This window comes from Coloeus monedula (genome assembly GCF_965178545.1).
Source record: "Coloeus monedula genome assembly, chromosome: 4".
NCBI classification, from domain to species: domain Eukaryota; kingdom Metazoa; phylum Chordata; class Aves; order Passeriformes; family Corvidae; genus Coloeus; species Coloeus monedula.
In genome coordinates, this window is record NC_138784.1 from 31,217,001 (window position 1) to 31,240,216 (window position 23,216).

General features: G+C 40.4%; 1 protein-coding gene across 1 annotated transcript in view; it reads right to left on the minus strand.

Annotated features, from left to right (window-relative positions):
- PLXNC1 (plexin C1) overlaps nt 1–23,216 on the minus strand; it is a gene marked incomplete at its 5' end in the record, with an annotated part of 68,951 nt that overhangs the window by 30,335 nt on the left and 15,400 nt on the right. Inside the window, 11 exons of the mRNA XM_082280074.1 lie at nt 885–959; nt 3,374–3,565; nt 3,678–3,884; nt 4,799–4,886; nt 6,150–6,329; nt 8,186–8,325; nt 12,746–12,799; nt 12,921–12,996; nt 14,386–14,455; nt 17,823–17,967; nt 18,974–19,088. Of these exons, the coding sequence (XP_082136200.1) occupies nt 885–959; nt 3,374–3,565; nt 3,678–3,884; nt 4,799–4,886; nt 6,150–6,329; nt 8,186–8,325; nt 12,746–12,799; nt 12,921–12,996; nt 14,386–14,455; nt 17,823–17,967; nt 18,974–19,088 (1,342 nt within the window). The remainder of the gene's footprint in view (nt 1–884; nt 960–3,373; nt 3,566–3,677; nt 3,885–4,798; nt 4,887–6,149; nt 6,330–8,185; nt 8,326–12,745; nt 12,800–12,920; nt 12,997–14,385; nt 14,456–17,822; nt 17,968–18,973; nt 19,089–23,216) is intronic.

Consider the following 23,216-nt stretch of genomic DNA (forward strand, 5'->3'; position numbering starts at 1 on the left):
CAGCAGAAGTTCAGCAAAATGTATGTGAACCAACATTAACTCAACTTTCATTGTATTTGATGTTTAAGCAGGGTAACAGAGCAATGATGAAAAAATTTGGAGGTCCTTATATACCACCAAATTTTGTCACACTCTTGCTGCTAACTAGAGCCCTCAAATGAAAGGCAAGATCTGGCCTCCAGCTGGCCGAGCAGCTCATGCACTAAGAGTCACTGCTAAACACTGTGGCATTTTGAAATGAGGAACACATGTGCTTGCACTCACAGTGTTACTCTGCTGAGCAGAAAAGTATGGTAAGACCCATGATAAGAATAAGGGAAGTAGAATTTTTCATAGACACCTGGCCTACAGCCCTCTTCCCTATTTCTTTGCAGAAGTTTCAACCTCTTTATGTAGGATGTTGTTCCTGAAGGTCCTTAAGAGAAAATGCAACATACGATACATGCACAACATGTACATGAACATGTTGCCATACACGTACAACATGCCCCAGCAGTGGGCTTGTCAGAGACAGGACAGACATTAATTCTTAGGCATACATGAAAGTGCTGAAGTCTGCCAAATGCCAAACTGAGGCACTCACCACTGATAATTATGGCAGAAGAAATTTCACAAAGAAGGATCTCAAAGAGGACTGCGAAAGCACATAAATAAAGGGTAGCTAAGACTATAAACAGGCTAGACATAAAAATATGTTTGACACATAAAAGGAATACCACCAAGTGCCAGGGATAGAAATGAGCTTGAGATAATTGAAAAGGAGGGCTGTGTTGAAATTATTTTGGGTTACAGCAGGGAAGGCAGAGATCTGGTGATTGCAATCAGTGGCTTGTCACAGGAGGTGAGCAGCCAGGGCAGCTGCAGACTGCCAACTGGATAGTCACATCACAGCTACACAGACACAAGCAAGCAAAAATACCCCACAGGGCTGGAAGGACAGAGCCTTTGTATTTCTGGGGCTACAAAGAACAGAAGACAGAGCAGAGCTATTTCCTTCACCAAATGTTACTTTTTCCTCTGATGTTTCTATGTTTTCACAGTTCCTATGCAAAGTTCTTTTGGTCTGAGACTTCCTAGGATCCCATTAGCCTTTTCCAAGGCTCAAATGCATTGGTGGCTAAATACATTAGCCATCCTGTGACTAATATACCTACTTTTCTGACTTGTCATGTCCAACTGAAAAACTCCTAAAGCAGAAATTTCTGTTACTCTTCCTTGTTTATTGAAAAACTGAGACTTTATACCTACTGTGACTAATATACCTACTTTTCTGACTTGTCATGTCCAACTGAAAAACTCCTAAAGCAGAAATTTCTGTTACTCTTCCTTGTTTATTGAAAAACTGAGACAAAGCATTCACTTAATTTTCTGCCCATATTTAGATTATCTTTATTCTTCACCATAACCTTCCTATTAGTGGCCCCATGTCTTTCCTTATCTTTTATCTTGTTTATGAGTCACAGACTATATAAGGTACACCTGAATTAATCCAATTCCTATTCCTAAATTAATTTCATTTTTCCGCATGACATTATAAAACCTTCTCTGGACTGGTAATGCCTCTGAGCTTTCTGTCATCAGCAAGTGTTATTAGCATAAGCCTTATTTTTGTGTTCAAGTCAGTGGTGATATTAAAGAATATCTGTATGAACATCAGCATTGCCCAGTCAGCTCCCCTTAGAGAGCATCCCCCCTGGCGCCCTCATAATCACCATGTTAAGTAGTTTACTGAATGACTTCCAGGTACATGTGATCTATTGCTTTTTTGTTGTTGAGGAAATCACTCATCTTAGGAAATAGAAGATATCTGCATTCATTAAAAAGAATTTGACAATTATCTCACTTTCCACTTACCTCCAAGTCTTTCAGGAGTCATTCAAAATACATTATAAAGTCTTACATAGAGCTAGGATTAAATCAGCAAGCCTCCATTTGCCTAGGGTTTGGGGGTTTCTTCAATTTAAAATACTGGTTTTCTATTTGCTGCTCTCCAGTCATACAGCACATCTCCTGACAGCAGTTTTATTTAAAATCTTTCCTACTAAGCCTACAGTGTCATGTGTCAGTTCTCCCCAGTGCTACGATGGGAATGACTATGTTCCTGCTGTCTTGAGCCCTTTGATCTATGTGAATCTTGCTTCTGTCACAAGAATGGCATCTTCTACTCTGACACCTCCATTCAGACTGATCATTCTGTCTTTGAACCCACACTCAGTATCTTCTTTTTTCTGGAAAACTAAGGGAAAAGATACAATCATTCTTGAGCCATACTTATCTTTTATCCCCATCTTATCCTTTTTTCAGTGGCCCTACATCTTCTATGATGATCCATTCATAAGGTTTAAAAAACACATGTGAGGATTTGCTACTTCTATATTTTTCTTTTGCTGGAAAAAAATTTAAGGTACTAGAAGTGCAATGTTACATGATAACTATTGCATTTGATTTGCCTTCATGAAGTGGTGACCTTTCTATGACAGTCACTTCTATGAAGTTTGCAGGATGAGCATGTGATATAGCAAGGCATCACTGATATTTAAAAGCAACACCAAACTCAGAAAGGCTTTTCCATGCCATAACTGGCTCAGACGGCAGGATCCACAGATGGGGGATCAGTTAACTGTGATAAAAACTCAAGAATAGCTTTGTTAATCTTTACTATAAGCCATATGCCTTGAAGGCAATAGTTATTTCAGTTTTATACCATCACACTGCAATAAGAGTCTGGCATAATTTTTCTCCTTCATAAATGGTGATCATAGCATTTAAAAAAATTCCTATCTTCATCTTAGTCATGGAGCAAACATCTTAAGCTACAATTCAGCTTTGACATCCATGCTAATGTCCATATATTTGGGCCTGGCTTCATGCCACATGCTCAGAGCATTTTAGCTTTCCCAGTGCACATTGAATTTCATCCCCTTTTTCATCCAGAAATGCCTTCTGTCTCACTGGTGATCCCTGAGACAGATCCTTACCCACTTTAGTAGGAAAAAGTGACTGCGAGAACACAATCATGGCCCCACTGGAGAATAGATTGCTTACAGATCTAAGATGAAGGGTTCTCCTGGAGACAATGATGCTGTTCCAATGATGTCTGTTCTGCAAACAGAGGTGTGACAAGCTACTGGTCTCCTGCAGCTCAGCAGCAGTGAGTTCAGCTTGGACTGCAAAGCTTACCTCTGACACCACTGCAGTAACCAGACAGAAAATGAACTCAGTTCTGTCAGTGGTACCTAAGCTAGGCAGCCATGCTTAGATATGAGGAAGAAAACTACTCCCAAGCACCATGACAGCAATAATGATACATTTTACTACACTTGTATAAACATTCAAATACTGTTGAATTGCAAAAAAAGGGAATTCTACTTACAAAAACTTTCACGGTGGAAAAGTCAATCTTGTCTGTTCCTTCCCTTTTGAATTTGCACAGTATGGTGCTACGGTCTGGCTTTTTGGTGATATTTTGGACACTGAACCATATCTTTTTGGTCTGTGCACCAGTCATATATGACAGATAAACCTCTACCTCCGCTTTAGAAATATTCAAGTTATCATTTTCTTTCTAGAGGGAAAAAATTGAAGACAAAAATCAGTCACTAAACACAGTAAGAAAAAGAATTACCCCCAAGCACTATTTTAAATTAGGTACTGTAGTTTATTATTTTGAAACTTACATATATTTTTAATTCCAGATCAGGATCCAGTTCGGTGTGCAGCTGGTAGTTAATGAACACTGGGTCTGGGTGATAGTGTAATTTGACACATGGTATAAAGGTAGTATCCACTTTTAGCATCATATCAACAACTTTACCCTCTGTTGCATGGCTCAGGCTTGGTGTTAAATAATGATACTCAGATGCATTTCCAGGACACCTAGAGACCTAGAAATGCAATAGCAAAGCTCTAACAGTCATTAAATACTCAACAGTGGGTGCAATTACAAACAGAGGCACTCAAACTCATTTTACTGTCTTCCTGACTTTCACACAGATACCTGCTAAACCTCTTTGAGATCAGGGCTGCATGCAGAGCAGCTGGAAAAATTTCTGTGTTGAGCCCATGTCTACCTTTAAGTGCATTTGCCTGCACGCTGCTTTAAGGCTGATTGCTCACTGCTAAGGTAACTATTTTGTGCAATGAGACAGGAATTGTGACAGTGAGTTTTCCTTCCTTGCCCTCAATGCAGGTGACAAGAGACAAGTAAGACATGCCCTCCAGCACTCCTAGGCATTCACTCTTTCCAATTTAACTCCTGAGAGAGGGGGTTACTACAGTCATTGTAGCATTGGGTCATTGCTTATTCCACTGGGTGATGCTGCTGTGTTCTGGTCTCTGGGCTGCAAGGGTCAACAAGGTGCTTGCCTCCTCACAGCCTTGGAGAAAGGGTTTCATCCCAACATCAGCTCCAGCCTGCTGCCCCTCACTGTGGCAGTGGCACTATTTGGGCTTTCAGCACAGAGCCAGAGGGAAGTATAGCACCCCCTCCTCCAACACACCCATATGTGGAGACTGGGTAGACTCAAAAAGGACAGATTTAAAACAAGTCCCTAGACCATAAAAAAAACCTCAGGGAATTCTCCTCAGGAATGCAGGAGAGTAGCTTATGTGTATTTGTGATTCTGTATTAAGAATGTGTGTAACTGTAATCCTGTAAGTGATCATATCTATTTCAGCAGGATGACTGACATGTGCCTGCAGGTGGTTGGAAATTATTGAGATCTCCTCAAACCTTAGGAACAAAACTTAATGCATTAAGAGACCTCTATTTGGTATTATAAAGGAGATTCAGACTTACTGTGAGGTTTGATCTCTGGTCATCTGAAATAATCACACTGTCCACCACATTAAAATTTCTACCAGTTGTAGTAATTTTGCGACCACCACTGCAAAAAAAACAAAACAAAACAAAAATGTGTGGAGGAAGGGAGGTTAATATTATCTGTTTGCTCACAGACATGTCCTGCCTTAAGGTTTCAGCTGTGAATAAACTACTCGTGTGCATTTTGCTTTGGTAGCCGACAACATAATAAAGTCAAACTGCAGAACAAGATAAACTGAGCTATACAGTGCACTTCCATCCCTTCCTCGTAATCTAATGGTAAATACTTTTGCTACCCCAAAACCACATGACTGCATACACATGTTTACTCCTTTTCAGGGACTCTCCACCTCGTTTTTTATTTATGCAGCCAAAGAACTAGACCACAATTTAATATTCCGTCTTGAAGAAAGAGCATCATGGTATTTCACTGCCCCAGGGCATTAAGTCCCTGCCTGTGCTTAATTCTTGCCTTCTTCAGGGCAAACCCATCGTGCCAGGCACCTCACAGGAAACATTCTCAGCAGCGTTCAGACCATCTGTCTCAGCACACAATGGTGCTTCTGTCTGAGGGCTCTGGCTCACAATCTCTGCTGAACAGAGTTGGAGTGGTTTAAGGTATTATTAATTTCCAGCTGCCTGAGCTGCCTCTCACCTGGAGATGAGGGCATGCATCCTGGCTGCTCAGCTGCCAGCCCAACCCATCACCTGAAATCTTTACTTGACAAGATATCAGATTCTGAATATGAAAGCAGGTAAGAACTGTGAAAGCAGAGGAGCAGGTGGAAAGCTGTGCCGGAGAATATCTTAAAAACCATCCTGTAAGTCTTTCACCAGATCTGTGAGTCTCCCACAAAACACAGCAAAGGCTTGAAAAGGGCTCTTTTGGCTTTAGGGAATCATATTGTAAAGCAAGTCTGTGTATGTCACTGCAGTGAGGATTATTTTCCCTTCACTTCCAATCCACTGATACTTTATACTGTTTCACGGATGAAGGCTATATTAGCATCAAGAAACCAAAGTTAATCTGAGTTAGAATGGTAGAGTGCTACCCATATTTTGGGTTTAGCTTTAGCAGGAATAAACTACTTTTGACTTCTATAAAGGAGACTTGAGGTGGGCAGAAGTAGTCTACAGAACCCATCTTGCAGCTACTACGACCCTATCTGTTAAATCACTTCACAGGCCTTAATTCATCCAACACAACAGGTTACAGCAGTCTTCCAAGTTTGCTTCAGCTGCAGTCTGTCCAAGGAAGAAAGCTCATATTGGTTCAGTGCAACTACATTTGAAAAAATACATAAAAGGTATAGAAAGACAAACTTACCTGATCCAGGAGGTATTTGGTGTAATTCTAGAACATGATGGCAGAGAAACATAATGCAGGGTCATTGGTGGTGAACATTTTTTCCCATTAGCCTGGATACATATACTTTTGGCCTCTTTACGTGTTGGTGGGAGAGCAAATGTCATTTGTGTATCATTTAGCACATTTCTAACTTTAATGCTGGAGAAGAAAGAAAACAGACAGACACTGAAACACAGACGCCACTCATTGGTGTTACTACACGAAGCCTATAAGCTACAGCAAGCGATAAAGAGAAAAGAGAACTGAATCTCTGAGCTGCCAGATGGAGGTGGAAAGAGAGCAGGGAGTTGAACAGACAAAGTAGGGCATCCTTTGAATGAAGTTGCTATGTGACACAATAATCACAGAAAACAGTATAGATAATTGGCCCTGGGATGAGGCTGTGTAATGCAATGTGTGATTTTGCTGTTTACTGTGTACTTCTCCGTGCTACCAGCATGGTCCATGAGCTAGTCAAGAATCAGAATCGTCATTTTCCTTTTCTTTCTTCTTTTTTTTCCTCTTTCCTCCCATTTTTTCACTCCCTTCTCTTTCTACTTTCTGTATTCCCCTCCTTTTCCCCTTTTTTTTTCTGTGGTCCCCTGAAAATTAATGGTTGAAGCAAAAATTGAACACCACCTTTTCAAGTGCTAGCTATGTGAAATGGGCTTTGTAATCACGGGCAGCCATTGCAGCTGCACCTGAAAATAACTGATTCAGAATAAGACTGCCTCATTATCTAGGGGCTTATACTGTGTGATCATCAACAGAGAAAAACAGGAGCTGTTGCACAAGAGATTTCCTTCCCTGGCATGGTGTGAGGAGCCAAGGTTGTTGGAGGCATGTGGAGGAGAGGTGCACATGTGCCACATGCAGGAGGCAACTAGAAGAAGCCTTGTCTCTGGGAGGACTTCGCCTGCCAACACCGCCCACGAGGCAGGCAGTGGGAGACACTATGGATGGGCTTCTCCCATCAGGTCTCGAAGAGGTCTCCACCGATGAACGGCGCAGAAAGGCCGGACTGGGCCAGCGGTTCCTTGTTAGGGCAGACTTTGGGAGGGGCCCGGGGGGTATAAAAACTAACTGCTGGGGTTGCTCGCTCCCTCCCTTGCCCTGGCCCCAGGCTGCCTTCTGGCTCTCCTGCCCTCGCACCTGTCCTGCCTTCCCGCGTCCCTGACCGCCGCCTTGCCCGGGCTGCCCGCTTCCTTCCCTGCCGCCCCGATCCAGGCGGTCGCCGCGACCCTGTCCAGGGTCCTGCTCCTCCCGTCCGGGCGCCCTCTCACCGCGTGTCCGGGGCCGTCGCCGCGGCAGCCGCGCCCCGCCGGGAGCCGCGCAGGCCGGCAGCGGCACAGCCCCGCCTGGCCACCGACAGCGCTGCCCCGCCCTGCTGCGGGTAACGCCCTCTTCTTCTCGCTGTCCCCTCTCTCTCTGCTCTCCCCTCTCCCTTTTCCATTTTCCTTTCTTCTTTGCTGTCTCCTCCAGGCGTCTTTCGCTCGGGCAACTCCTTTTCCTCCTCCTTTTTGTTATCAATAAACGGCTCTCAGATACAGTGTTTGCCTCGTTTGGCTTCATTCCGCTCCCGACCATCCATTTTTAAAAGAACTCTCCGCAGTTCCCCACAGTGGAACGCGAAACATAGTGTCTGTGCTTTACAAGCAGAATCCTAGAATATATGAGGAATATTTTGAAGCAGAGGAGATTCAAACAAAAGCTGAGGCTTTCCTGTGACCTAACTTCTTGGTGCCTGCTAGAAGGCACAGAGAGCCACGGGTACAAAACTGTCCTACTGCAACTGAGAGAACTGACCACCCATCCATCCCCTGTACTGTACTCAAACACCAAACTCATTTCCACCCTTTGGTAATTTAAAGTGGAAGTGTAACTAAAGGAGTGCAGAGCATCCCCTGCTCTGCTGAGGAGAGGCACATGACAACTATTCACACAACCAGCTAGAGCAAAATGGATATAATTTTCACCATGCAAAGTAAATAGTATTATTTTTCAGTTTAACTCACACGTCTGGTTTACAGCCAGTGATTCCAGTCAGTATCAGTTTTATGCCTGATGCACGTGTAAAGTTTTCTCCTTTGACTGTTATTTCACTTTTGCCTAATGTAGAAATCCACAAAGGTTCAATGGATTGAATGTTGATATGCTATTAGGAAACAAAGCAAAACAAGATCTGGTTATGAAAAGGCTGGGCAGATTAGGCAACAGATGTAAAAACAACCACCACTCGGGAATGCAGATTTTATGGCACTGGGATACATTTTTATTAATAATTTCAAATCCTGTTAAACTTAATCCTGGGAAGTACTGTCAATCACAACTTCATTACAAGCCAACTATTTTTACCTACATATTTTATATTTCAATTTGTCTCATAATGAAGTTGCCCAAAAGAATCACAGTCTGACATGCTGGAAGGTAGGTATCATAAAAACCCAGCTTGAAATGATACATTTCATGTGACCCCTGAAGAACTAAAAAACAAGGCAAGACAAAACCCATGGTGCTGTCACTATGAGAGATCAGAAGAACAAATGAAGGCATCTTTTGTGACCCGAAAAGGGGAAGCAGGGTCAAATCCTCGAATGAAAATTTGAGAAAGCACCCCAGAATTAGCTTTACTAGAAAGCCTTTTCGAAGTCATACATAGAACTAAAGATACAAAACAACTGCAGGGGAGTTTTTTGGTATCTCATTTTTATGCTACGAAGTTCTCCAGCGTTTAAAAATAACCCTAGTTTGCTCTGATGTTGTTACAGTCTTGCAGAAAAACTGTGCTTTTCTTTGTATTTACTTTTTCTAACTTATGCTACTGAGCAAGAAGAGATATTTTTTCCCTACTGTATTCACTTGATACTTTTGACAGGATCTCATGTTTAATCAGTTTTGCTTCTTCCCCAGTTTTATAATCACACAGACGATTTCCTCTCTGCCTATCTTTCAGACAACAAACTGAAACATTCAAAAAAAACAGGAAAATACGCATGTGAAACCACAAACTGTTTGGGACCTTTTCAGGCAAACGATTTTTAGCTTACCTTTAGACTGCCTATACTACTAGTTTAAATTGAGTTTTTAGAGCAGTGTGATTATCCTGATTTTTGCTGTACACCTGTGGACATATCCACTGGGCAGTTCAGTCTTCCTGACCCTGTTAGGGGTGCTGGTGCAAAGCCTCTAGGAAAGTCCATCCCACAGGTTTTTCTCACCACTAATCTTATCATGTACCCAAAACAGCACTAATACTTTGGGCTGGTAGCCTGAGGGGACCATCAGAGTCACAACACCATCCTCTGCAAACACAACTCTGACCATTTCAAAAGGTCCTGGCACATTGTCCCCAAATGCTACCATGGTTCACTGAATGCCGGAGCACTCCAGAGCAAATGAGGGATCTGTCACCACTGATTGAAAGCTGCAACTTGTGCCTTAGGAAAAGGCCATAGGGTGCAAAGGCTGGGGCCAGAGGGTCTGCAAAAGGGCCTCCAAGATGACCTCTCATATGGATAATAGAGAAAGGCAAAGGAAATCCCTCACAAACAGCCTGAGGGGAAAAATTCACTCCCACGGTCATCTGGAAGTCAGTTTAATCCTTGGGACAGGACAACTGAAGCAGAAATCTAAGAGATTAAAGGCAGAAAACCACTGGTGCTTTTCTTCACCTGTATCCTGTCCTTCTGCTTGTGTCCAACCTCCAGTGCACCAAGGACAGTCAATATCCTCACACAAATCCAGAAGCCCAATACCACAGAAAGGAACAAAACACTGCTTTGGGTTCTCACTGGTAACCACCAGGGAGCCCTGAAACACCAGAATACCACAGTATCACACAAACACATGGAAATCCCCCAGAGTGCATCAGGGCTGTGAACCCCCATGAGGGAAATGCCAGGCATCCCTTGCTCAGGGGTGCAGTGGCACGCTGTGGTGCTTCAGGGCTCCCACTGGTCTCTCTGCCAGACACCACACACCACTGAGTGCTTCAGATTAACTTGCCTTGCTTCTTTTCTTACACTATGAAGAAATCACAGAAAGAACTGTTCAGTTAGAAAGTTTCAGTCCCCTCTGAAATCATACCTTTCCTGAGGCTACACAGCACAGACTCCCTCTCGGCATCCTGCCTTGGCCTCATGGAGTCAGTACAGTCACAACACTGAGGTAAAATGGCCCCAGCTACTTGAGAGTCCAATTCCCACCCAGCTTGACTGCCATAATCTGCAACACTTGCCTCAGCAGCAAAAGAAACCCTGAACTCCCTCACTAAAAGCAGGAAGGACCTAATGTCCTGACTGGGGTCTGCAGTGCTCATTTCCCCAGTGCCAGAGAGCCACTGACCTTCCAGTTGCTACGTGGCAGGGGGAGCAATGCCCAGTAGCAAGAGAGGCCACAGCAGAGAGGCAGATGGATATTTATAAAAATCACTAGTTGTGAGGCATGTGATGAAAGCATAAACATGCAAAGAGACATACAGAAAGCATGCACCAGGTCCTCAGGTAATGTAAATCAGCACAGCCCTGTCAGCTTCAAGAGAGTTCCATATTTCTGAGCTGCAGCCTCCTCCCCCCTCCCCTGGACAGCGCAACGCTTCCCTGGGGCTGTGTGAACTGTGGCAGCCATATCCTCAGAGGTGTGGTTAGCATGGCTCAGAGGCAGCAGCAGCAGGTTAAGCAGTGTCTGCTACCCTGGGGAGTCCCTCTCTGGCACAGCCCCTCCTGAATTGGTAACACAGGGCCCCGAAGAACGGGATCGGGGAACCGGCCCAGACGAAAGATAACCTGCTGCAAAATAACAGTTATTTCCAGCCAAATCAGTTCCCTAGCCAAGCGTACTCAATCCAACCACTCCAACTGCTGCACTGGCACAGGGAGGGGGAAGGTGCATGCATAGAAACCAGCAGCTGGAGTCAGGAGGAGGGCTGGGGCTGGCACTGAAAAAAAGTATATTAATCTAAATGCTCAGCTGGGGTTGTGGGAAAACACAAATCCTCTTTCTCCACTCTCCAGTATGTTCTCCTTAAAGCACAAGCAGTCAAAGGAGAGCAGGATTTCAAATGCAATTTCAAGCTCTCTGAATGGATCAATCACTTCTAAATAAACATCTGCCTTTGCACTGCCTCTGGTGCTTTCACTGCCTTGTCCATCACTGTCTTTCCAAGATAAGGCATGTGGAAGAAAGCCATCTCCCAGGCAATTCCAACTATTTACCAATGTCAAATTAATGCATTTGGAAGCAGAGCAAAGAAGAATTCCTTCTGTTCTTTCACCAGACATAATGCTTTAAATCAAATCCAGAATATTAATGCTCAGAAGCACAAGTATTACAATCCCACTCGTCTCTGTGAAAAACAAGATGTATTTTGTTTAAGAAACATCAGCTGAGCAGATGAATTTAAGAGGTAATGCCTGTCTTCAGAGGTACAAGTTTGGGTAGTTCTAATGAAACATTTAGAGAGAAGAACGCAGTCACTATTTATAACAACTACGCATCACTCACAGAAAAGCAGAAACCAAAAAGTGTAGGCAGCAAATCTCTATGTACTTACTCATCAGTCAAATTTCTCTCCACTACTCATTTCTTTCCTAACACCTGCATGTCATAAGCAACCACTGATAAAAAGATCACTCAGTTTTATGAGAAAATAAAACCATTTTTGTTCCATAAAGAATGAAGGGATAACCTCGTGGTTAAAGGGCTGACCTACAAAGCAGAAGGTTAAAGGGCTGGCCTATGAGCCAAGTCATTTAGATTGTATGCAAACACACAGTCTATACGAATTCTATAGAGAATTCAGTAACCAGATTCAGCAGGTACTTTGGCAGCACTAGTGACACTTCTTCCTTCCCAGTGATCCAGCTTGTGTGGATCCATCTCCAGTTTTGTCTACAGCCTAGAAACAAGGAAAATTCTTCTGAAAGTGTGAACTAGAGATTTACTAACACCCATGGATTTCAGTTCCTGGACTCATCCTCTAGCCACTTCTCTGTTATGCAGAAACTGGGTGGCACATCCTCCCCTTCCTTCTGCTCCCCTGGCAGCTATGTTTCAGGAGAAGCTGTGATCTGGCTGCATAAAAATGAGGAAGAGGCTTGAGACTCTGAAGCCTAGTTTCCCAGAGTTGTCTGTGACAGCAGAACTCAAACATGCTGCTAAGTCTAGGTAAGATATTAAGCCTGAAATGTTCTCCTTTTTTTTGTTGTTGTTGGTCAGCTTATGTGTTCCAGCCCTCAGCATGCTGGCTCCTGTGGAGTGACTAAATACAGCATACAGGGACTTTGGCATTTAAAGCAAAGTTGTAAATACTGCATCTAGCGGTAGGCACACGACAATTGCAGTGTTCACTGTCTCAGTGCCTGCATCTGAAACACAAGTTTTTGCTGGTACCTTTTAACACCAACAGAGCACTAAGAAAAAAATAGTATCAATCCAAATTCTGCATTACCTTCCTTTGTAACCGACTGCCTCCTCATTCATATCTCTATTCTTTCTGCAAACTCCTCTCATTTTAAATAAATTTCTCCCCCAACCCAGAGAGCCTTAATAACACTGATCTTAAAACACTAACTAACCTCTGTTTTCTGTGCAGTGGTGATCCTCTTGGAGGCAGTTGCATTGCAATCATCCTGGAAAAAAAATAAGCATTTCTCCATGTCAGGATAAAAGAGAGACAGATTGCTGCTCAGATGTAAAAAATACAAGGAAAAGGCATCACAGGGGATTCCAATTTTCCCCAACAAACTTCACCTGGCAGGTGGTGGCAGGAGAGACATGTATCCATTCACAGCTGGCACACTCACCCTTGTGTATACACCGTGAGCAGCTGGTAACACAGAAACAGAGTTTTTGTAAGACACAGGAACTCAATCTAGATTCAGTCACGAATGTCAAATTTCAAGTGACAGACAAAAAAGCGTAAACCCAAGAGAACAACCAAGCAAACATATAATGAAATGGGAAAATTTTCGTTTACCCTCCAAGCCTATTGTTCTGCTGTACTTATTCTGAGAAGAAATTTAGTATGAAATACAATCTGTATTGAGATGCTGAGAGTCGTTAATTTCAAAAAAAATCAGGAAGCAGAGGAAACACTTTGGGTTACATTTTACTGTGATTTAGTCCAGTACATAAGTGGCCAGGTAGTACTTTTTAAACATAAAAGGGCAGAAAACCATCACTGATTTTTTTCCAGCTTGTCTGAACCTCTGTTCCATGTGTGTAGTGCTAGCAAGTATTGCCAGTTTGCTGTTGCCTTCCTCTACCAAAAAATATGCCTGTTGGGAGACTAGTTTGTCCCTATCTTGCTTTGCAATGCCTCTGTCAATATGGAAGAGAGCCAAGAGCAGCACAGTCCCTCTCCACACATGCTGAGAAATGCTCTGATTTAGAGAAAGACAGCTCCTTCCCCATGTTCCTCCAGGGACAGGGAAGTGATGTGCCACTTCCCAAAAAGCAAGAGTTCAATTTCATCCCAGGTTCTTATGATTAGCCTTTTTGCATAGCAGAGGAGCATTCTGAATGGAAACACTGTAGTTACCTACAGCATATATTAGCCAGATCTTTCTAAATATTAACAACCACCTAGCCTAAGGTGTTAGGCCATGTGCTGGGCATGAATGTTTCCTCTACCAGGTCTCAACAAAGAGTCTGAAAAAGAATGTGTACAGAAGAACAGGTATTCATTATTCCTATTAGCAGATTAGATGTTACTCTCTGGTTTAATTATATTCATGTTACCTGTGGACCATATTTAAATTGCATCTGGGTCTAATTTAAAACAGCTTCACAAAGTGATTTTAAAGAATCTCTTGACTCCTCTAATCTAGGCCTTATACTGAGTACCAAGGGCCCACCTTCTACCCAAGGACAAAAAGGATTTTAATGTCATTGTGACATCCTTTATTATCTCTTCAGGCACTTGTCATAAATTCAGTCATTGTAATGACTCTCCTACAGTTAGTTTCCAGGGTCCCATTAAATAAGAGAGTCATCAGAAGAAGCAGCTTTTTAAGGGGGGAAAAAAAAGAGGAGGAGGAAGAAGTGGGCCAAGAAAACGGATTTGCCTATCTTTAGTGAAATGTAGTTCCTTGATAAATACAAAAAAAAAAAAAAAAAAAAAAAAAAAAAAAAAAAAAAGATGAATTACTTCAGTCACTTTCCCACACACACACATCAACCCCACAATGAACTTTAAGAAGAACCAGGCTCTTACTTTTTCAACTGAAATGTTTGTGTGATATTCCAAGAGCTTGAGGACAATGATGCTTCGAGAACTAGACAATCTGGAAAAATGTACATGTTAGGTATATGCTGGATATTACAAGAAATAACTGTTTAAAAATAATTTGAGTTGAAAACTCAAACTAGCTGTTATGTACTTGGTATGCACCTTCTCTCATACATCCACTCACACTTCTGACTGATAAGAATAACCAGATTTTGTCCTTCCACAGCACTCATCAGCTGAGTTATGCCAAGGCTTTATACACACATTAATTAAGCTTGATGCCACCACCACATGACAAATAAAAGCAATGTTATTGTCAGGATACAGATAAGGAAATGCTACCATGAAACAGGGATGTAAAATCATCTCTCAAAAAGCACACAGTGGTATGTACTGTGGTATAGCCAGACCCCCAATTCAAGTCTTCTAACACAGCAGACTGTTCTAATGCAAGAGACCCCACCATACCATACTTCTCTCTCTTTCTGTCTCACAGACTTGGTTTCAGAGTCTCCTTTTGTAATCTATGCAGTAGCAATTTTCATCCTATTTAAATCTTTTATGATTGCATGAGTCAATTTGCCATTATTTCAGCTAGCAATTACTATACCAACAATTCACTGGCAGCTGCGGTATGAAAGAGTATCTTCTCTTATGAGCAGAATACCACATCGAACAGTAGAATTAGATATATACCACTTAAGCCACGGTCTCTTTCATCTGTGTGCCTGCAGATGTGCAGTCTGTGAAATGAATGGCTGCCTAAGATCAAATGAAACCCATGTTTGCAGACTTCTCTGACTTCTCTACGCTAGAAAGTAGCTAGCTTTTTAATCCAGGAAAGTTACACAGATTTTAAGTATATCTGTCTTGCAAAGGTAGAGAAACCTTTGTCTTTATCACAGGCTGGCTTGTTCAGATGAAAGCCAGCTTTGGCTACATCGACATGGTTAAATCAGAGGTATCTCCTACCTCCACATGGCAGCATGGCCCTTGGGTGCTCACTGCAAAGGTCACCTGAACTGCCTGTTAGAAACAGCCCTTGGGACTGACCATTTGTATGATCAAACACCTTAATAAATGGATAGCAAAGAGTCTGACTTTAATGGTATTTTATTGTTTAAAGATGTGGATGACTACAGACAGACATTCTGAAATCCTTCATCAACCACTTATTTGCATCTCCAGAAATCTACTTATCTGCAGAAATCTGACATGTTGACACACAACTGCCTAAATCACTTGCCTACATGTCTCAAGCCATGAACTACAGAAAAAGTAAAATACTCCTAGTATTTTACTAGGAGTAGTAAGTAAAAGTAAGGAATTTATCTCCTTCTGGCAGAGCTTGTCTTTTCTTTTAAGCTTGTATAAATACTTTGAAAACAACACTGTCAAATATGCTTTCCTGGTTCTGTCTGTGTTGGAATTAATGGAACCTATTATTTTCTATATGGTCTGGGCTGACCTTTTAAAATGCATTAGACTGCACTGAATAGCAGGTATTTTCAAAATGTTTTTTCCAGGGAATGATATCTAAAGGACTTTTGCAAGTGCACCCTCTTGTGAAACTGAGGTCACTTTAGAGGAGATACCACAAATAGTCAGTGTTACTTCACTCTTGAATTATCCACTAAGACACTGCAGCTCATAGGAGCAGGTGAGTGGCAGGAATACCGGCAGGCACAAGCTAACCTCACAGCCTTCTGGTTAACACTGTCAAAGGGCTCATTTCTGGCACAAAGCACAGGCAAGGTGAGATGGCTTCCATAATACTGTTCTCTGAAAACCTGCTAATGGAGTTAAGAGAAAGCTTTAGTCTGTGAAGACACAGAAGCAAACAATATACTCCATAATTACATGAAAACATGGCTTTTGGGACTGGGTCAATAAAGGACATTTCCCTCTTAAAAATCCACTAATAGTGTTTACTAAAGACAGCTTAATAGATCAAAATACTCATGGATATCACTCCAGCTGTCACCTTCTAGTGACAGTCCTTCCTCCTCAATTACCAGCACTGGACTGGAACTTGACACAACACTTCTATGATGCTGGAGGAGTTTTTCCCATACAGCCTCCTCAGATCAAAATATTCCAAGGAACTTCCTTCAGGGGCAAGGGTCCCTGAGAGAGAGAGCTCTTCGTAGCACTGAGCTCTTCAGAACAACAGGTCTTTGAAAATACTTGGTAACATTCCATTCCTCTTCCTACACAAAGGTTTTATATGAGAATCAGATTCTCATAATTTGGGCTATATTATCAAGGAAGAGTTAGAGGCAAGGCATTTATCTGAACTATCTGTTTCCTCTTCAGGTCACTTAAGAACATGTGGTATCCCTTGTGTTTGCTATCTGTTCTTTAGTTTAGATTAGAACTCTCTCATTCTAACATAAACAGCTTTAAGAAGTTATAAGGCCAATCTCTATTAAGAAAGTTTTGTGCTTCTATACAGACTCTTGAAGAAATGCAAAGGGGATGTTTCCCTACTATTAGTCAAATAAGACTCCACTGTGAAGGATTATGATCTGATTCTTGAGACCAAAGCCTAAAGAACAGCTCAAAAGTCTAGCCGTTCAGTAATTTACCACCTCATTCTAGAACTTGTAGCTGTCCATTAGATACACAAACCAGATCACAAGCATCACACATCCAATACAAACTGCTCAGGTATCTAACTCTGAGAACCACTGATGAACAAAGTAGTATAAGAATTACTGCAAAATGATTCAACCAATAATTCAGAAGGAGGAATGAAATCAAGTCAAAAGTATGTACCCATCAAATTGCCCCTGAACCACGCATTTTTCTGCTAATCCTCTACATTGGACAATCACTTTCTCACAGTGTCTCAGGCTGCAACAGTTAATTAAATGTTAAGATTATTTATTGTACAGACATTCATAATTAGATTCTCCTTTTATTTATGCCACTACAGTTTCTTGCAAAAACAAATTCTGTTTGCAGATTAGAGAAGAGTTAAGATGGGTTAATTTGTCAAGACAGAGCACTAGACCAACATTGCTTCCATTGCTCCAGCCAGCTTGGAGTCCCTGCATTAATGCAGTCCCTGCATTAATCTTAAGCTTCCTTAGACAGTTATTAATGACACCACGTAAATAAATATTCTGCTAATGCTAAAGCACTGCACTGCCACAGGGTCAACTGAAGAAGCTGCTTCCAGCCACAGGGTAATGTGTGTTAGTACTTCTGCAAAGGATTCCACATTAACAGAACTTTAATCACCAAGAACAGTGTGAGTATACTCAAATCATGTGACAAAATATGAATTATTTTTCTTCAATGAAATTTAACAAAAAGCACTATGTACTTTCACACTCACTAGGCCTGTATTTATGTAGTACTCCCCAGTATTAAAGGACAGTGAATAAGCATTAAATACATATAATAGTAAAACATACCATTATCAGTTACCATCGGAGTGGTTAGATTGCAGAAACAGGATGAGTTTTTCAGCACTACATTTTCATAAAATGTTTCAACAGCTGTTACAATTTTTATCATACAGAAAGTAAGGATTTTGCTTACATTTGCAGTCACAACAACCTATAAAACAATAAAAACAAGAATACAACAGGGGGTTTTTGTTATACTTGCTAAGTCATCACTTTGTCGTTACAGAAAATGACAAACTATGAAATGCACAAAGCGAAAGATTTTGTGGTGGAAGCAGACAATTCACTAGGTAAACTCTCAAAGGAGAGTGACTTTCCCAGCTGAAGAAGCAATACAGCAAGAGTTCTGAAAGTAACAGCATTGCTTACTTCCACAAATTAAATGGATCTGTACAGTATGTTAGCAAGTAATCTTAAATAGTTTTGGATTTTAAAACTAGAATTTTGCTGTAAGTGTTATATGCTGTTATAGTCCCTTAAAAATATTTAAGTAAGAATGTACAGATCTTCACAGAGAGATCGTTTGCATCCATAACCAAAGAGCACTTAATTATGGAACAGAACTTATATTGTAATGAATTATCCTTTGTTTCTGGCTGAGACTGCTTTACAAATATGATTGCATTAGTGTATTCAATCAGGAAATCAGAAACAATAGCGTGCAGATTAAGAGGCCAGTCACAATAGTTGATAATCAAATATGCAAGGCTGTGTGTGCTGTGAACAGATAGAGAGTAAAGACTAATATCAAGCACTTACAAATTTGTGTTAGCATATGTGTCCCAGTGAATGTTTTCTAACTTGTTACAAAGCTCAGAACTTCCATACTGCACTTGATATATAGTTACTGGGAATATTAAAATAGCTGATACAGTGATACAATGGAAACATCGCCTTTGTCAGCATAGTGAACATTTGAATTTTTGACTTAACATCATGAAGTATAGCTTCAGGATACGTTTCATAGGAGAGGAAGAGAACATCTATCTAATTCACACATTCAACTTACTGAGACTTCCAAGACATTTGCCAATTGTTGGGGTAAGAGGAATTAATATATGGAAAATGGTGACAAAAGAAGATAAGCTGCAAGAAGCAACAAAATCACACATTTTAGGTCACAATAAACAAACACACATAAAACTGGGTGTACATACCTGATATTTGGCAGGGAAACTTAGCAGGATTTTCAGATCTTTATCAGGTGCATGTGAAATGTTATACCAACCATTTATGCTGTTTGAATGTGTACAATTTTCTTTTAATGTGCACCTAAAAGTATACATAAAATTATACTAGCCTCCTTCTCGTGCCTTTGACTTCAGACACTGTACTTCAACTTATTTAAAGTTATTGATTTTTTACAGGAACATTATTGATTTTTTTTTTTACAGGAATATGGTTATAACTGCAAAAAGCTTCAGGAAAACAATCAGTAAAATCTTCTGCTTATCAAAATAAATTACAATGCATTGATATATGCTCGAGGGTCTTGTTTAAGTCAATGGGACTCAAGCAAGTACTAGAAGCTTGGCCATTTACAGTGGAATCAGTAGCCTGGGATGGAATTCATCATCCCCAACTTGATTGCTTCACTGTACAGCTCTAGATCCGATCCCCCCACTGACCCCCAACCCCACTCTGCACTCTCTGGGGGAGAAATACGTTCTTTAGGGTACAATTTCCCTACCCTGTTTTAGACATTGATACAAAAATGACATGAACCACACTATAAACTGCTTGTTCTCTCCAGAGGGTGTAAGAAGAGATAGGAGTGAAGCTCAAATGCAGAGCTATACTACGAATGCACATAGTTGAGGAGATGCATCCTCTTCCCTGATCTCCTTTGTCATCCACTGATATCAATGGTGATCCTTCCCTTTTTTGTCAGTGCACTTGATTGAAAATACCAGATTTGAAAAGGTTCAAAATAGATTTCTCTGTCTTCAAGCATAAAATCCACTTCAGAATTAGGATAGCTCAAAGTAAATATGAATGTTAGAGATGCCAAATTGTAGGAAACAAACTGTGCAACAGAAAATTAAGGAAGAATGAGGAAACACTAGGCTATATAAGTACTACAAGGATTACACATATTAAAAACATGTTATAAGAAAAAGACAACATAGGCATACAAATTAGATGGACAATCAGCAAGTTTGAAAGGTGAATCCTTAAAATTCTGTCTGCTGTCAACAGTTAATGAACAATTCATAGATTAACTCCAAGTAATTTCGTATAGTTAGCAATTAAAGACAAGTAAGTGCTAATTGAATATATCTTAATATTTTAATACTATGATTGAATATTTATAAATAAATGTAATATTTGATAAGTTTTAATCCTACTTTTCTACCAAATGTAGAAGCATGTATAGCTTCAATCATATGAACAGTGACATCTGCCTTAATGAGCCATTCCTTCACTAAAAAGCAGAAATGAGTTCACAGTTCCAAAGTATGGGCCTTTTTTATGAAGAGCTCACTGTAAAAACATATTTCACAAACAATGTGTTTTCTCCCCAGAATGAATAACATGTTCAACAAAAATATCCACCACACTCCAAAATGCCCAAAATAACCCCACAAACCTTAGAAACCATAAAGTCATCATCTCTGCAGATCAAGATGTTGGCAATTGGAATGCAGTTAAGCACAAGGTCACTTCCTTTGTGGTCTAACTCAGGAAACTGAGTTCCTGCTGCACAAGAACCTGGTGGGGCTTTGCATCTGAATACATTCAGGTCATAATGATACTGTAATAAATTGGGACTATATATGCCTGATATATTTCAAACTAGGACAAATTACAGTCTCATTTATCTCTCTCTTCACCCTACTGAGATCACAAAGGTTCATTAGCACCACAGTTTTAGAGCCACAGAAGATGGGATCCATCATCAACAGAAGTGCATAAACCATATTCTCAGATACATATAGGTAGGTAATTTGCACTGGCAACAAAGACAGACAGAACAAAGACATTCTACATTTTCTGACAGGGTGAGGATTGTAACAGTAAAGATGCAAGGCAACACACCTGCAGTACTTGGCACTAAATAAGTGTATGCATTTCAGTGATGCTAATATTGAAATATTAAAAAATGAAACTGTTTATCAAGCTGAATATTTACAACTGTCTCAGGAAGAAGTTACTTGCTTGCTTTCACTGCCTGAGGAACACCAGCAGTGAACCTGTTTCCCTCATTTGCAAGATTTGAAGAATCTGAGAGTTTAACAGCAAAATCAGTAATGCCACCCAGGACTCAGGGTTGTGCTTGTCTTTATGTGAGGGAAAAATGCATCTTTTGTTGCTCTAAAAGCTGACCTTTAACACTCACACAGTGTGCTGTGGAGAACAGTCATTTTCACAGGAAGCAGTCACATCTGATGCCTCTCAGCATAAATTCTCAAAATTGCCCTGCACCGACCAAGATAATTCCACTCACCTAAAAATGAAATTATTCTGTAATACCCCTATTTTTAGAAAATTGAAATTGATTGCAAGTACTTTGAATGAACACAACAGATAAATATTATTTGTGAACCACATGATTCTGAAAATTAACATACTGACTCAGACAACTAAGTTTGGCTTTCTTGGAAAGGTGAACTGGACCCTATACAAGTATGCAGGTATAAAGTATGAAACCCTTGGATCAGATTTCAGACATGCATAGATCTGTGTACAGAGGAAAGCAGAGTCAAGATTTTTTTTATATATCCCACAGCAAACTAGTTCTTTATACTACTAAAGATTTCTCTACACAATTGGAACTGAGTTCCTCTTATTTCACTATGATAACACAATACTTATGCGTACTGGTTCATTTGTATTTACCTAAGTCTCTGCTTCACTAAGCTTGTGTTAACTACAGATCCTAACACATCTGCCTTCTCTGTCCTGCTAAAGCATACTGATTTCCCCATGGAATGAGAACATACTTTCAGACAAAGTTTTGGCTTCCTTCTTTCTCCAACATACCAACCCCTGAATGAAGTCCACAGATGTCCCACATGTTGACTGCATTCAAAAGTAAGTCTGGTCATGTTAGATTACATATTGTGATGTTTCCACATGGAAATGCATGTAAAACATCAATACCTTGTACTGGAATTGTATTTCAGCATAATTCAGGTAAATCTGATTCATCTACAGAAAATCTATAAACATTAGGAGAAATTACACAATGCTAGGACTAACTGGTTTGAATAATTGCAAGTGAAAAGGAGAATTAATATATTCGTCCCTATGGAAGAAAGGGTAGAAATAGGAAGAGTAGAAATATTTTGTTTCATTTTGTTTTCACTTGCAATGAGATGCACACATTTTTTCAATAAAGGACTGGATTTTAATCCACACTGTCCTTAACATGAAGCACTAGCAGTGCTAGTAAATTTTACATAAAACTGGAGTGTGTATTTTACAGAAGATTTATTTCCCTGTAAAAGTAGAAAACATATAATTGATCTCAAAATTATTATGGAATATATTGCTTTAGTGGACACATATGGACTTTGACTAAAATACTGGCTAAAAATGTCTTCCTCTTTTCCTAAAGTTTCACTCAGAGGTCTCTCTTCACAAAACCAAGTATTTAATGACATTAAGTATTTAACAGTAAAAAATTATATGGGTGTTGAACAGGATTCCTATTATAGCAATTTATTTTTTCTCCAAAAGAGTAAATTATTTCTGTTTCAATCAGACGGAAACTTTCGGTGGTTCCCCTCATAAGCAGGGGATTTACTGAGTAATAAGAGTTACTCACAATCTCTTTATAAGGTAACTAAAAGCCTGAAAAGCTTAGCACTGTAACACACACAGTTTCTAACAAGGGAGCAAAAGAGAATTGGAAGAAAACACATTACAGAATAAATACCTACTCTCTTCCAATAACTACCTTTGCAAACATAAAGTAGCAAATCTTCAGCAAAATTACGTTATCACCAAATGGATAACAAACTAAAACGGGTAGTATTAACCTTCTAAAAGAAGGCTACTAGTGGAATTCCTCAAAAATCCATCTTATAGGCACTTTTGTTTAAGGTTTTAATCACTGGAAAATTGGCATAAAAGAAGATTTACACTGTTGACATCTGCTGATCATACAGAGTTGGGAACATTAACATGCAAAGGAAGATAAGAATATCACACAGGAAAACTTGGATAACCTTGAAATGGAATGACATTTAAAAGCATGAAGTACAAGAACATGCACCTACAGCAATAAAAATCTCACAACCCATATGTGTTATAGACTGGAAACTCATCAGTTGGAAAGACAACAAAGAAAGAGAAGGACCTGGGGGCATTATTTGATCATGGATGATTGTGGCCCATCAATGTGATGCTGTCACGAAAAAGACGTTTGTGATGCCAGAACACACTAAGGTCCTT